The sequence below is a fragment of the Trachurus japonicus genome, chromosome 17 (genome assembly GCF_045865225.1).
Source record: "Trachurus japonicus isolate A0001 chromosome 17, Traja_1.0".
Lineage (NCBI taxonomy): Eukaryota > Metazoa > Chordata > Actinopteri > Carangiformes > Carangidae > Trachurus > Trachurus japonicus.
In genome coordinates, this window is record NC_140923.1 from 1253562 (window position 1) to 1270187 (window position 16626).

A 16626-nucleotide genomic window follows, 5' to 3' on the forward strand; every position below is an offset into this window, starting at 1 on the left:
CCAAAAGCATTGTTGGATCTCAGCGTATCTTTATCAAAATCTACTATAGCGCGTCACAAATCTACGTACCTGAGGACCCAACCTCATACTCTCAGCGGCTTTAAAGGTTTGTTTGGAAGCCGCAACAGTGTTTAAGATCACCATGTCCAGTATTCATAATTCAAAACATTTATTCGTTTAACATTAAGCTGAACCGTGTCACCTGCGCATTATGCAAATTAGCCATGTGCGCCAGCCCAGCGCAGGAGTCGAGCCCACTCGCTATCAGAACAGAGGATCCCGTTCCTCTCCCACCCTCTGCCGAAGAAAGTGAAGTTGAGGCCGAATGCTCTGAAGACGTAGCCGCAGCCCCTGCTGCTAGCACTGGTGATTGGCTGCTTTTCTTTTTTTTTTTTTTTACACCTAAGCAGGTGGGGTAATGGAAATACTGCAACCCTTGGCTTGACATTAAAGTGAAATTCCGGCGTAAGTGTAAACCATGGTCAAACACACCATAACACCGAGTTAGACCCCCCCTCGAGAGATCAATTTGCCCGACCGCTACATTCACGAGATCCACCAACTTCAGCAAATACCGCATTATCGCCACACACGGCGCTGTCCGGATCCACTGTCTGACCGCAACCAAAACGCCACCATTTGCCCAAAATAATGCTCAGAACTGCACCAAATGTCATCAATAGTACACACAGGGTCCCAGCACGTAGTACGAGTTGTCAAACATCTGCTAGCTTTGCCTGTTTTCTTTAGCAAGGAGATGCAACTCAACTCACCTACTTCTCCTCCGGGAGCCGCTCGTTGGTGAGGAAGCCCTGACGAGTCGATCACCGAGTGCACCGGAGTTCCGCAGCTCAATCAACAATTACCTCATGGAAATACAATCAGAGTTTTTTTTTTTTTTATCTTGCATATCACTTTATAACTATTATTATCGAGTGCTGGCCACGATATAGGCGCAAATGAGCATTTTTAAGAGCTGCGGAACTCCGGTGCACTCGGTGATCGACTCGTCAGGGCTTCCTCACCAACGAGCGGCTCCCGGAGGAGAAGTAGGTGAGTTGAGTTGCATCTCCTTGCTAAAGAAAACAGGCAAAGCTAGCAGATGTTTGACAACTCGTACTACGTGCTGGGACCCTGTGTGTACTATTGATGACATTTGGTGCAGTTCTGAGCATTATTTTGGGCAAATGGTGGCGTTTTGGTTGCGGTCAGACAGTGGATCCGGACAGCGCCGTGTGTGGCGATATTGCGGTATTTGCTGAAGTTGGTGGATCTCGTGAATGTAGCGGTCGGGCAAATTGATCTCTCGAGGGGGGGGTCTAACTCGGTGTTACGGTGTGTTTGACCATGGTTTACACTTACGCCGGAATTTCACTTTAAGGCAGGAAAATAACTTGAGGTAAGAGGCTAGCCTGCTTCAGCATACGATGGGCTGAACCCCCAGTGGTGTTGTTTGGCCAGGCGCCTGTTGTGAGCTATTTGTCTGTGCTTTTTCAATTTTCATGATGGCCCGTTATACGAATGTGATTTGTGGATGTGTTCAATGCTGTGTTTAAACGTATTTGCTAGATGGATGGTTAGATAAGGCTACATGATCGGTCATAGTTGCAGGCTGAGGATCTCGTGCACATAATTGCACGTCAGTCTCCGATCTCCAGATTTATACAGTTGGTTGTTATTTGAGTGCACGAGTTTGGTGTCTTTCATTCATTTTAATTATTGTATTTTATTTATTGTCTATTCGTTTCTGCATCGCCCTGATCACGCGCCAGTCTCCTATACCTGGCATTTATTCATTGTTCAAGTGCGCCAGTGTGGTGCCAATTATTGTCTATTGTCTATTGTCTATTTATTTGAATTATCGTCTATTTATTGTCAATTACTTTCTGCATTGTAGTGCACAACTTTGCCTCCCCTTTTTAGGCTATAGGCTAATTTTCTTGGCTTATTGTAATGTTATAGTCCTACTTTATAAAAAGAAAAAAAAATAACGGTATTGCGCAACAATCGCGAGTTAGGGACCCCCCCGAATATTGATGGGTATTTCGCACACTGCCCGAGGCCCTGGCTCATAACGCTGCACCGCGGCTGCCCACCGCTCCTCAGGGATGGGCTCAATGCAGAGAAAGACTTTCACTGTACTAGCTGTATATGTGACCAATAAAGTACCTTTACCTTTACCTTTAAGCCAGGAACACACCGCCACGACGCTTCCCGACGCGTCCCGACGCCGACGGCTTTGGCCGACGAGTCTGTCGCCTCTCGTCGGGAGAAAGGAAACAGTGAAACACACTGTGACCGCCCCGACTGCCCCGACTGCCGACCAGAGAGACTGAGTGGAGAGGACTCCCCCATAGAAATACAGACCCATACAGACCAGGGGCCCTGCTCATGTAACGGAGTTAAAAGATAATTTGATTCCACTTTCCATAAAAACTCACCACACAACACAAAAACTTGTTTTTCCTATGGTAATTAAATGCATCGCCCCTGCGGATTAGGGTGGTGCACCCCGGGGGGTAGCCGCAGTCGGACGATGCTGTTTCCCTGGTAGGTGCACAAGCTACGAGCTCCACTATTGTTTCATATTAATTACTTTAATTTCAATACTAAGAGGTGGTTTAAGTTGTATTTCTTAAGCATATAGCTCCCGAACAGTCGAGCACGTCCTTTTCCATATAAAGTTGACAGTGTTTTTCTTTTATTTCTGTTTACAACATGGCTAGGGTTACACGTGGTAGCTAACCTGCACTTTCCTTTCGTTTTACATTTTTCAGCCGTGTATGTGTGTGTGTGTGTGAGAGAGGAGGAGCTGGACTGACTGTGAGTGTGGATTTCTCTGCCGGGTCGGTCCATGTGTGCGCAGTGGACGGCGAGGTTGCCGGCGGTGGGGGTCTGGCTCGTGTGTTGAAGCTGCACGGCGCAGGGATGAGTACCAAAACCGCTGCAGTGGCGCCGTGACCCGGATGCCCTGGGTGGAGTGAGTTCAGCGAGGGTGAGTGTAACGGATGTGCACTCACTCCACCGTTAAAAGACGTGCTAACCAACCCGCCAAGCGGTTGTCAACCTCTTGGTGAAGAGGTTAGCATCGTCGCCTCCGGTGCGGGAGGTCGTGGGATCGAATCCCACCTAGGGCAGAGGGCCGTGAGAAACACGACGCAGAGGGACAGATATGACATCGGCTACACTCACTGTTCATTCAAACAAACTAATGCCACTGCCACAGTTAATTTCATAAATGAGACAACATTAATCTCCCCAAAACAATTTAATTAACCAGCCACGTGTTAACAGCGCTAAAGCCAAAATTAAATCAGTTTTTAGCAGCTTACTGCTGTGGCTCGGTTGCCGCGAATTGGCGATAGCCGATGCTAATTTCTGTTAGCCCGTCTATGGTGTTTTACATTACACGTTAGCATTAAGCTAGCGGGCTTTATATGCTTAGTTGTGAGCTGTGTGTGTTTTGAACGTTGTTTCAAACTATGTGGGTTTGATGTTTAAATATATATTTATATTGCTGCTTAATATATAGCTTTACTCCTCTTTTTATTGTGTAAACCATGTTTACTGTAGGACAGGCTAGGACACCGTTTGTTTACTGTGGTCACTTCCGTCCCTCCCACACACCGCGCTGATTCGCTTAGGGCACCGCCAATCAGAATCGCCATAGCTAGCACACAGCCAATCAGAGCCCCCGACGAGTCTACTCTCCCGACGGCCGACGAGTCCCGACTGAGCATGTTCAATCGGCCCCGACGAGACCCGACAAGAGCCGAAGCTCCCCGACGGAGAGGAACACACCAAACAGACGAGCTGCCGACGCCCGACGATCGGGGCGGTGTGTCCCTGGCTTTAGTCCTTCATTAAGTCTGTCCATGGTGATGGTGATCACTGGTGTGTTTCCAATGGTGATCGTTCAGTTGTCCTCAGAAACGAGCAAAACCGGACCAGACAGGGGTCGCTGCTGCATGAAATCAGGATCCTCAGAAGTCTAGATGACACAAATCAATGAAGAAGATTAGAAAAACAAAAAGTAACATAGAGTTTGACCCGGACTAGGACATCAGAGAAATCATATTGTACTTTAAAACACATAGTCACAGTGACCCCTCAGCCCACTGCAAATGCTGATTATACAACAAGTAGTTCCAACAAAGTTAGTACTACACTACGGAGAACACTTCCCTTTTGGACCTTGCGAAATGATGCAAGTTTATCTCAAAGTAACTAAATCTAAAATAAAATCTATACCTGGAAAACTGGAACATATATGTGACCCGTTCCATCAAAATGAGTCGGAAGTCGCAACGTTCTATTTTTAGATAATCAGCTGATAACATGGAAAACCCATAGAGAATCAAAAAAATGTTTTTACCCTAATTTCAAAGCAATGTCATTCAAAAACAATCTCCCAAAGTTTCACAGTCCAGATAATTGAGAAAAGGCACGTAAATGATGATTAAAGTTGACCTGCAACTTAAACCCTCTGAAAATGAGCGTTGCTTCGGTGCAAAACATGAAATATCTTCTGAACCGTTCATGATAGAGACCTAATAGCAAAGTTCCTTTGGCTTGGATGTGGCCCAAATAAACAGCAAAGATCTGGCCCACTTACGGAAGTGAATGACGGCCCATATCTGGCCCAAGTATATGAAAGCTATGCTTAACCATAACATAACCAGACCTCTACCAGAACTGTACCAACTACATATGGCTTATAGCTGGGCTTCATAGGGCCTGCCTGTATGGCTGTGTTCAGGTAAAACCTACTGGCTCTTATGTGGCCCCCATGTGGCTGACAGACCAAAATCCAGATTTTACCCAGAACCTAAACTAATATACACCAAACCTTTCATCTGGCCCACTTTTGGAAGTGAATGATGGGCCACATCTGGCCCTAAGGTATATAAGCCCAAACTGAACCATAACAAAACCAGACTTCTACCAGGAGTAAACTAAATTCAAATAATTATATGGCTCATGGGTCACATACAGAATACGTGTGGCTCAGTTCTGTTGAATCATTGTGGCCCACATGTGGTTGACAGAATAAAACTGGTACTTTTTTTTCATCAGATCTATAACACACCTTCCATCTGCCCCACATTATGAAGAGAATGACAGGTCAATTCTGGCACCAATATTAAAAAATGATAATTTTAGTGCAATAGCAGTACTGATTAAGTTGTTCGATACCTATATAGATCACTTGAATCACACAAAATCAATATAAGAAATTAAGAAACACACAAGTTTCCCTTTAAAATTTTATTTTTTCATACTTCAAAATTGCCTTCAATGAACTGTACAGAACATGTAGAAATTACATCCTTATAAAAACAGAATCAGAAAAAATCTGATCAAATAGGTTACAGTAATACTGTACAAAAATACAAGAACAGTGTAGAAATATTAGAAATGAAGAAAGTTTAATTTGTGCATCAAAACTGTCTGTCTTAACTGTCAGTTTCAGCTTGTATTTTTTGTCTCTCTTCACACCAAGGCCCAGTTTCCCATCACCTCCACCTCCTTGTCTGAAACAACTGCAGTCAGGGTTTCGTCTACGGCACCTTGAGAACACAGGACATTTTGAAAGAGTAGTGTTAAGGCTGTCAAACAATTAAAATTTTAAATCGCGATTAATCTCAAAATTTCCTAAGTTAATCGTGATTAATCACATCGTTTTCTTTTTTGCTTGAAATCACAGCAATATGAATGGATAAGAAACATAAGAAACATAAGAAAAGAAACATCTGGATGTTTCTTATGCTTTCCATTCATGGTATTTAAAAATCAGCTGTCAGAGAGAGAGAGCAGCCTTGTTTGGTGATAAGAAGAACAAGTTCTCTAGTGTAGTCAACATGCAGCTTTTCTGTAACATTACAAGACGGCAACGGCTGAGGTTCCAATGTCACAGCGTTAACTTAATCGTGCGTTTTCTTTTTTCGTGTTATTTTTTTTTTAAAATTAAAAATTAAAATTTTAAATTAAAAAAAAAAATAGTGCCGTTAAAATCATTTTTGCGTTAACGTGTTTATAAAAAACATTGTGTGAAGTTCCGGTGAATCAAAATAAAATAAATCAGACATTGGAGTAACTTAAATCAAGCTTTTTCATCCCAGGAGCAGTAGGGTTAGCAAAGCTGCTAAAGCTGCTAACACAGCCATAGCCTGTCTCTTTCCACCATGCGCTTCAAACACACGCTTTATTAAATTAAAACAGAGTTCTGTTCGGCTAACTTGTAGCTTTCTCCTCTAAAGATGTAGGTCTAGTGTGTGCCATTAATTATCAGTAGTTCAACAAAAATGTAAAAGGTTTAAAATTCACTTACCCAAAGCAGCAGCCAGTCCAGAAGCTGAGTGAGAGAAAATGAAAATGTCCGGAGGGTGTCGCAGAATAAACTCCACCCATGGCCACTTGTGCCAGTTGCATGCCAACTGTAGCCCCAAAGCTAACATCTATCATCTGGGAGAGTGCCTTATTTCAGAACTGTGCCAGAAGAAAAATTCCCTCCAATTTTGAAGGTCTGGCAAAACCAACGTGGTTATGATGTGGACCTCAGGTGTTTTGCCATTTTGTCAGTTACATAGGGCCAGGTGCTTCTATTACAGAACTGCCCCAGAAGAGATATTCCCTCCAATTTTACCAGTCACATACCACATGCGGCCCAGAAGAATATTCTATTATCTGGGCCAAGTGCCTCAGTTAAATAAGTGTACCAGAAGAATAATTCCCTCCAAATTTGAATATATGGCAATCCGTATGTGGTTATGATTTGGTCCTCATACATTTTGCCATACCACATTTCAACCAGAGGTGCCAGCTAAATGCCACATGTGGCCCAAAAGTCAATGCTATTGGGTTAACTGCATCTGAATCGCGGGATTCTCCGCTTTCCGACGGTCATTGAATGGTGCCTCTATGGCGAGCAGGGACGGGTACAGAAACAGATGCTAAACCGAGTAGCATCGACGCTAACAGAGCGTAGCATCGATGCTAAACCGAACGTAGCATCAATGCTAAACCGAACGTAGCATCAATGCTAAACCGAACGTAGCATTGATGCTAACCCGAACGTAGCAACGATGCTAAACCGAACGTAGCATCAATGCTAAACCGAACGTAGCAACGATGCTAACCCGAACGTACACGCTTGCACATGTTTTACAAAATGTCAACAAAACATGACAACTTCTGAACCGTTTATGATAGAAACGAGCTGTAAAAAGCATCTGAATTGTGAGATTCCCTGCTTTCCGAGGGTCATTGAATGCTGCCTCTATGACAACAAGGGACCGTATAGGGAGCGTGTAATCACGTGGTACAGGAACAGATGCCAGAGTCACTGGCAAAAACTTTAACTGCAATTTTCTCAGGTTTTAGAACAGAATGAGAGAGTGAAAGATCGTAATTCAAATGGCCACATCTCGAAAACCATCAAATGTATGACTCTGACTAGGGTATCATTTTAAAGCTTATTTTCTAATCTTTCCATTGATACCAAAATCTCAACTTTGAAATTTGGGTCACTGTGACTCATTTTGATGGATCGGGTCACATATGATGAAATATTGCAGTAAATCTCACCTCAAGTACATGGCAAAGTGCCTCGCTGCTTGAGCCCAGTTTCTTCAGTGGCTCTGAAGACAGCTGTGATGCTCCACTGGTTTAATAGAAAAGGCACAATACAAGGTGGTACCATAACTGTAACATAACATTACTGGGACATAAATAATTACAAGACATTATTATATCAAATAAACATGTCAATGTATTGTGACTTAACCTCCATTCAAAGTTCTTCGTGGCCTTCTTCATCCCTCCATAAAACTGGACCTTTGAAGAGAAGGTTTTCCATATATTCTGCATCTCTGATGTAGCTACTGGGAGTTGGTTGGTTGGATGATTCACTGCAGCTCACCATCACCTGAAAAATAGATTCAGATAAAGGAAACAACAAATCACTGACAAAAAGTCCTTGTCAGATATCCTGATGACCAATGTTCTTCAAAATAAAAAATCTAAGGTGTAAGATGAACATTATGCTAATTATGTCATGCTAAACTCCTTTACAAACGACCAAGTGTTACTGTATTTTATTTTATTTTTTGTAGCTTAATTAAATGTAACCTAATTCTAGATGGGAATCATAATGCAACACTGGCCCCTTTTTTAAATCTAGTTCAACATTAGCTCATTAGCTCAGAATCCACAACTTGTTAAGCTAGGTTAACTAACTACATTAAACCAACACTAAGGAACTTTTCAACCTTCATAAAATATTTTCATAACTTTTGTGATGGTACATCGCAGAGATGTTCACAAGTCTTTTTTTGCAAGTCCAAGTCAAGTCTCAAGTCTTTGAGGGGTGAGACTTCATCAAGTCTCAAGTCTTTGGTCACGAGTCCAAGTCAAGTCTCAAGTCTCTAAAAAATAAAAGTCTCCTGTCTCTTCTGGTTGTAATGACCCTTTATCATCTGCTGCTATCCGGTCTACTAAGGATACTGCACAGCTAAATCTAAGAGATTCAAAGCATTTACTGTATTATTATCACTCTTTTATCTATACAGTATTGATTAGTTGTTTGTTATATGATCACTTTAAACAGGATATTGCAATGCAATATGAAGAAAACACACAATGAAAGCTTTCCTTTAAAGGAAACTGTATTCTGAGTCAAGAATCAAGGCTGCTCTGCCCCTCTGCACTGGCCTTTTCTCTCTTTTTTGCTTTGTTGAATTCAGAAAACCCAGATGAACAACATGGAAAATGATTTAGGCTGTTAATTATAGGTCATTAGATCTGTATGGTTCCTATAGTTCACATCATTTATGTGCAGCAAAACCTTTCATCGCATGTTTCTGAGAGAAGAACTGGTTGTTATTATTTTTTAATTAGCTCCGTCAACTCATGGGGGCGTGTCGACACGTCCAGACTTCCATACATAGCCTACATGCCTTCAGTGATATTTCGCAGCAAAAACATAAATAAACAGGAGGATTTAGCCTGGAGTAGCCTGATATGTGCCAGTTATGCAGCAGCTAGTCTCCGTGAAGGAAGGTCTGACAACAAACGGACGTTGTACCTCACATGTAGGCTACGGACGGTGCCGCTATTAAAAAAAAAGAAAGAAAAAAAAGCCAGTTCACAGTCACCTGTCACTCACCAGCAGCAGCTGACTGCGCTGTGTCTCTCTTTAGACACTGGTGTCTGGCTGCACTCTGTAGGAGTTCAATATGAAGATCTAACCTCCATCTGAGTAACGTTACCAGTCATGTGGCGCTGCTCCGCTACTGGTGTGTTAACGGTGAAAAAAAAAAAAAAAGAAAAAGATCGTCCTGTCAGGAGGGAGGCACGAGCCAAAAAAATAATGATTGTTCACGAGTCTCAAAACACGAGTCCAAGTCAAGTCTGAAGTCTCTGTGGGTGAGACTTAAGTACTCGAGTCCCCATCTCTGACTCCTATCAATCACTTTTGGAAAGAGGTCACATACACTATCCCTTGTCATGGGCTGCCGTATTCCATTATCCCCTGCATTGTACTGCGGTAAAGTCAGCCGCCGTTTGATTTTCGTTGCGCTCGCGCTACAGTAAATACGGTAGGTACGGTTCTCGAGCAAAGTGGAGGTCCTGAAAGATACATAAAGCCTATGAGCTTTTACTGGAGAATAATCACTTCCAAGATGAATCAACGTTTTAGTTGTATTTCACTGACGTAAGGGGGAGATAAATCACCTTTCATCGACATTTTATTTATTTATTTGTTAGTTTATTTATTTTACTGTAGAAATATGGAGAAAAATTAATTAAAAACGACCCCTGTGATAAAATACATTCACAGTGTGCTGACATTTGACCTTACGTCACATAAATTCCTTTATAGGTGTATTCCTTATTTCTTTTGCATACTGTTCCTGACATCTCACTCTCTGGTATCATTTTGGTGGCATTTTACTGTAGAAATCTGGAGAAAAATCATTTTAAAGTCACCCCTATAACACAACCCAGTTACAGTATGCTGACCTTTGACCTTAGGTCACATCAATTCCTTCATAGGTGTATTCCTTATTTCTTTTGCATATTGTTCCTGACATCTCACTCTACCTCTGGTATCATTTTGGTGGCATTTTACTGTAGAAATCTGGAGAAAAGTAACCTTGAAGTCAGTCCTATAATGAAAAATAATATTTCAAATGACCCCTATAATAAAAGCCCTTCACAGTATCCTGTGAAGAGCTTACCTTACCTAAATTTCACAGGAGATATCACCTTAAAACCAACCCCAAAATGTGTGAACTTCATTTTGCACAGCTTTGACCTCATCAACAGGGGACACTGCTGTGATCATGAAGGAAACATTGAACACAATTGTTTCACGCATCAGAAATCTTCATCCAACCCCCAACATCAGGGTGGAATTTATTAGAAGGAAAGGTCGAAAGTGAATTATTTACAGTGAGATGCTTTAACAAAAAACAGTGCCTTTGAGTCATGAACATTTTTAAGATGACCACCAACAATATTCATGAATACACAGACTGTCAGTCCCACAAGTTATTTGAATTTAGAAAAAGACTCTGTGTGTGTGTGTGTGTGTGTGTGTGTGTGTGTGTGTGTGTGTGTGCGTGTGTGTGTGTGTGTGTGTGTGTGTGTGTGTGTGTGTGTGTGTGTGTGTGTGTGACAACAGCAGATGTCAAACTGACTCCATATCTTGAAATATGTAAATCCTGATCAATCCGTTTATCTCCTGCAGATACTACAAGGTGTATCTGAATCTTAGGAATCAGAGAGAACAGAATCATAACTAAAACTGAGATGGAAAAAGAAGCCATCCTAATAAAAGATTGCCTACACGGTGTTATTGGTTTTCAACTAGAAACAAACAAAATGTTATAACATGGGTTTTTTTTACTGCCTCATATCGAGGTCACAAAAGCAAATATCCATATAAATATAAATATAAATTTTGTTGTTGAGGTAACATAAACACTGTCTGTGGCATAGGGAAAGTACTCCTATGCAGTATTTGAAAGTATTTATTAAAGTGCAAAATTCACCTCTTCATCATCCTCATTTTTTTCTTTTTTCCCTTTTGTGAGGTATGGGTAAAAATTACTTTCTCTGTTGAGAGTTTCTTTTTAAGTGACATGTTTAAAAAGTCACTTTTTGCACAAAGTGCACTTCCAGTGCTTTTTTTTTTCTCCTCAAACTGCTGTTTGTCCATTTGTAGGCAGTGGCAATGGAACCAACGACAACAGGTGTCACACTGAATCTGTAAAAATAAAAATGGGACATTGTTAACATGTGAATGTGGCCAAACATCTGAGCTTTTAAGTTATTATCTACATATTATATATATATATATATTTGGAACCACTTCTTAGTTTAACCTTTTTTCACCACCTCTTATTTTTGTTGCCAGTGTTTGCCTAACATCAATAGGAAAGGCTGGAAAGCTAGAAAAGCTGCAATGGACTCCCAAGAGTCTGTGATGAATAGTGAAGGAATATTTCTAGTATTTTGCAGTTGTTAACAATTTGGCACATAAAAAGTAATAATTTCTAACATCTAAAAATAAAGAAAAGAAACAAAGAAAGAAAAAGGGAATAAAAAATCCCTGAACACACAATTAAATATTAACACTTACCCAGTCAGTGATGGGACGGCTTTAGCCGGGTGGTTTTGTGGTTGCACACAAGGCACAATGTTCCTCTATGTCAAACTCTGAAATAGAAATCCAAATTGTGAATAAAACCGTATCTGATTATGATTGGGATATGATTGTGTATGGAAAAACAGACATGCACCTGACGCTTCTAAAATTAGTTCTGCGAAGCTGTGGCGTGCCTGGGCCATTTCCGTTTTGGTTGTCCCGAAATCCAAGGTTGGCATCAAAGGGAATGCCTCCATGAATGCCTTTGCCATCTGAAAAATATGACATAGTTTATGTAAATTGCTTTAAATGTGGTCACATTTTAATTGGATGACTGCAGATCTGTTTACTGTTTACTTTACGACTATGGTGACCAGAGATTGTCAAAAAAGAGACTTATTTCAGAAAACATGGTTTTCAATAGATTAAATCATACCATGATAACAATTACTCCACAGCTACTTCCATCCATCTGCACAGGGTGTTGGACTGTGGATCCTTGGAACTTTATATCGACCCAGTCCGTCTTGCTGAGGCAAGTTCTTCTCATTTTGAAGTAGTCGCTGTTTGAGAATTATTTGTTGAATTCTAAATGTACTATAAAGGCATTAACAGCAGTCATTGTCTTTCTGAATTTACAGCATTACATGTAGCTGTAGATTACAATGAACTTAAAGCAGATATCAGCGACCTGGTCGTTTTGGCTAATGCTGGGTTTCAGGCAGGCTTTTGAAATCGTAAGTTACAGCTTCAAGTGTTTTTAGCCTAAGAGTGGTGGTAATGCCTCACACAGTTTTTTTTTTTTTTTTTTTTTACCATTGCCTCCATATTGAGATTTCTGTTGCAACACCTACTCTGCCCCTTTGTCTTATTCAGTGTTACTGCTACTACATTTCAGGAACAAATAGGATGAATGGATACATAAAGTGTAATTAGCATAAATGATGGTATATAATTACCAGAACTTGTTGGCAGCAAAGTCTGAGTCTGTGTTCTCATGGTCATTGTGTCCTGGATCGATGAAGTAGACACTCCTTTGTTCTTCGTTGCATAATAAAAGTAATTGTTTTTATAATATATTCACCAATACATGACATAAATAAAAGACTATAGATAAATTAAGTTGGGCAGTACTAACCAAAAACTTCCAATGTATATTTCCAATGTTTGCGAAAGAGATGGTGGCTTTGTACTGGTCAAAGTTTACCTGCAGACCACAAACAAATAAATGAACTTGACAATATATCAACACCAAAAATACTGGTGCTAATAAAAAGCAATTACAGTATTTTTTGCATCATCATACTGTTCACACTTGCATTATCATTTTTTCACCTAACATACAGTAATAACAATTATCAAACTATTCACCAAACAGCACATTATTTACCTTTGACAACTTCTGCCGCGTGACTTCTTCTCTTTCACCGTAGAGGATGACCCCGGCTGTGTAGTGACTCATTATGTAGATGTCACTTCCCAAATTAAGCTTTGTCATAAACAGATGTAACAGGTACACACAGACAGTGTGTCAAACTTATATTTTACATGTACTGAAACTATGACACAGTGCATTGCTGGCAAAAGTGAGATTTTGTGACACTTATCTTCTGGTTTGTATCTGAAAAAGTAAAAGAAAAATAACATAGCTCTCCTGTTAGCCATCTGTGTGGTTTGAGTGATCGAAGCTCACTGTGGTGGATTACTATATTGTTGCCTCTGATTTGAGAGGGGATTACAGAAACAACAACTTCTGTGTCTCCTTTCTTCCACAACGCATCAACGAGCTGAGGGTCAACAAAAGTTAAGTTTTGTTTCAGGTTACATGTGTATAAACTATCAGACAGAAAGTGGATTAAACATAGACAATTGAAATTAATGTCAAACACATTTTAATCATTATCATGCCTATGCATTTTCCTCATTTTATAAGCTTCAAAACCACGATTTGTGTGTATAGTTTGGTTGGGCAGAGGTATACAGTCATTGCACCTCCAGCCCTCCAGTCACTTCACGCACATATACTGTACTCTTTTTAACAGTAGTACACAAGTCATCTTTTTTGTGCTCAGCTTTCAAAGTCTCAATTATCATGTTCCAATTTACTCATTTACACTTTGTCACTGACTCATTACCTTATCTTCATATTTGTACTAGGACTTAACCCTTTGTATTTAAAACTGTATGACATAAACTTAATTGATGATACTTAATAGTTCATAAAATCACCTTTGATGTTGAATCCTTTGAAGAGGGAGGTGATGGAGATGGAGATTCTGATTTGACCTTGTGTTGCACGTTAACAAAAAAAAAAAAAGCTCTTTAGGCTATGAATTTGTACATCCCTGTCTAATGAAATATTTAAACAGGATATCGAAAAAGAAATTATGACAGTTATCACATAACAATGGATAAGATGTGACAACTAAGGTGCCAAAAATGACTTTAGGATTGTTGTGTTGTGTACATGTGTGAAGAATTGAGGGAATCAGTATTTTCAATAATATTCGAACCAATATTTTTAGAACAATTCATATTAGTCTTACCGGTGGGGAAACTGGAGTAGTATGCGTTTCATCTGGAAAGTTACTGGATAGTAACTTCTTGAAGGCCCGCTCCATTTCCTTAAAGGGATAGTTCACCCTAGAATGATATTTCGCTCATTATCTACTCACCCTCATGTTGACTAAGGGCTGGGAGAAGTTTCAGAGTCCTCCGTCCCTTCTCTGAGTTACAGGGGGTCTTGGCGTAGCAGTGCATGTCCATATGACGGTTGCAAAGGGACACCAGAGCTCTTCGTAAAAAAACACACACAAAAAAACATCCAAATACCTCCATGATGCTCGTATGTAATGTCCGTCTTGTGCTGAAGCCCCAAATTGCGTAATTGTCCCGAAAAAAATTAAATAAGTCTATATTTGAAGCTTGTTTGTAGCGGAAGCTTCTCGAAGCTCCTCTTCCTGGTCCGTCCAAATCTCGCGTGATTCGCAGTAACCGCACTGACGCCGGCGCAAATCACGCAAGATTTGGACTACGCCAAGACCCCCTGTAACTCAGAGAAGGGACGGTGGACTCTGAAAATTCTTCCAGCCCTTAGTCAACATGAGGGTGAGTAGATAATGAGCGAAATATCATTCTAGGGTGAACTATCCCTTTAACAGTTTTGTCATCATTATTCACAAAGTGAATGTTGAACGGTGGAGATCTGTTCTTCTTCCGACTTATGAAATCAGTAACTGCACTGACGATAACATCAGCACATACTGGCGATGGGAAGTTGTAAATGCCTGAGCTGACAGCTGGAGTTGCAACTGAAGTGAACTGATGTTCTTCAGCTCTTTTCAGGACATTTACAACGGCGGTGGTCAGAACAGGTTTTGCTGTGGAGACCATGTGCGTGGTGGGGTTTTTTCTCATGCATGGACCCACCACATGAATGATTTTTTTGCATGGGAGGTTCCCTGCACCGGTTACAATGGCTTGTCCATCTTCCAAAGGCCCATGCTTTGCAATATATGCATTGCTTTCATCTTCAATATTTGAGGTCCACCAACATCCACTAGTGCCTTTGCAAGTCCACCTTTATGGGCAAGATTGGCATTTGCAGCGTTCACCACTGCATCAACCTCAAACTTTGTTATGTCACCTCTCCAAACAGCAACAGTCACATCCTCGTTTAACTGTGTTGACATTCTCGCTGAAGAGGTGTCACTTTGTTTGACAACATCCTGTTATAAGAAACTAAGTGTAAATTATCTTACTAAAAGACACTTACCACATTGCCTATATGTTTAATTTACTATAAATCATGACAAATTTTAATAAATTTCTTGAGGACAATACATAAATAATAAATCCACACATTAAATATAAATATCAAAATATAATTAATATGTTAAACAGCAATAATAATACTCTGTTAAAACACATTAAATATGGCATTATAATTATGTCTTTACTTTATTAATTTTCATTATGAGGACATTTAAACATTTATTATTTAAAGCCTGAGGAACACATACCTGCTTGTCTTGGCTTCGCAAGTGGGGAAACATAGATGCCTCTTGAACTCTGACGTCTCTGTTTCCACTTTTCTTTTTCTACTCGAAAGCTCTATAAAATGTGATATAATATTTTTTTTAGTTTGTATCTGTTCGTATGTAACCATACCAACACACACACACACACACACACACACAGAGTCTTTTAAATTACCTTCTTGGAGACACGCTCAGTGTCAGCATATTCACGCAGCAAGGCATCATGGAAGCCTTGGTAGTGTTGAACAAAGTCGTCCAAACGGGTCACCTTTCGCCGATTGAACCTTATGGTCTTAAGGTCCCATTGGCTCTTCTCCATGGGGGGCGACCGCCATTCCGAAGGACCGCCATTCCGACGGTCTGCCAGTCCTAAAATTCCCGAAGGTCCGTCATTTCGAACTTCCCGAGGGGCCGCCGTTCCGAATGTGTTTTATTTTGAAAATTGACCGGATTCTCTCGTGGTTTGACTTCCTGCCCGGCTTGACACGACGCGCCGCGGGGACAGCGCCCGACCGGCCCCTCCCCCTCCCCCTCCCCCTCCCCCTCCCCCTCCCCCTCCGCCTCCAAAGTTTCACCCAGGTGCGAGTCTGATGCATTACATCCATGGTCTGATGCAGCCGCGGCACTCCTGCTGAAAATAAATGTCCTTGCTCTGTGCTTTGGTTAGGTTTAGGCAATGTAGAAAGGAGTTGGTTAAGTTTAGTAAAAAGGTTAGGTAGAGGCCAATAAAATCGCAGTTAATATGTATCTCCCCCGGGAGTCGAACCCTGACCCACCGCGTCAAAAGCAGATGCTCTGACCACTACGCTACCACCGCAATTAGGCTTGTTTAATCCGTGCCGTAAACCATTCAAGATTTTTTCAGGTTCGTAATGGCACCCTTTTCCCATAAATAATTAAGGGTCGGCATTCCGACAAATTAAAGTAAACGTT

General features: G+C 41.0%; 1 protein-coding gene across 1 annotated transcript; it reads right to left on the reverse strand.

Moving 5' to 3' along the window:
* Positions 1-10997: 10997 nt before the first annotated feature.
* Positions 10998-16012, reverse strand: LOC146969676 (uncharacterized). The gene is made up of 9 exons (XM_085804492.1): positions 15869-16012; positions 13315-13503; positions 13044-13166; positions 12799-12860; positions 12613-12714; positions 12090-12216; positions 11808-11925; positions 11648-11724; positions 10998-11272 (listed from the first exon to the last, which is right to left on the reverse strand). The coding sequence occupies exons 1-8, from the start codon at positions 16010-16012 to the stop codon at positions 11669-11671; spliced, it is 921 nt and encodes a 306-aa protein (XP_085660618.1). The 3' UTR covers positions 10998-11272; positions 11648-11668.
* Between the last annotated feature and the right edge of the window lie 614 nt (positions 16013-16626).

Coding starts and splice junctions, on each gene's coding strand:
- LOC146969676 (XM_085804492.1), bottom strand. CDS start 16,012: ATGGAGAAGAGCCAATGGGACCTTAAGACCATAAGGTTCAATCGGCGA. Junction 13,167..13,314: donor CACTCAAACCACACAGATGG/CTAACAGGAGAG, acceptor GTCTGTGTGTAC/CTGTTACATCTGTTTATGAC. Junction 12,861..13,043: donor CGCGGCAGAAGTTGTCAAAG/GTAAATAATGTG, acceptor TGTGGTCTGCAG/GTAAACTTTGACCAGTACAA.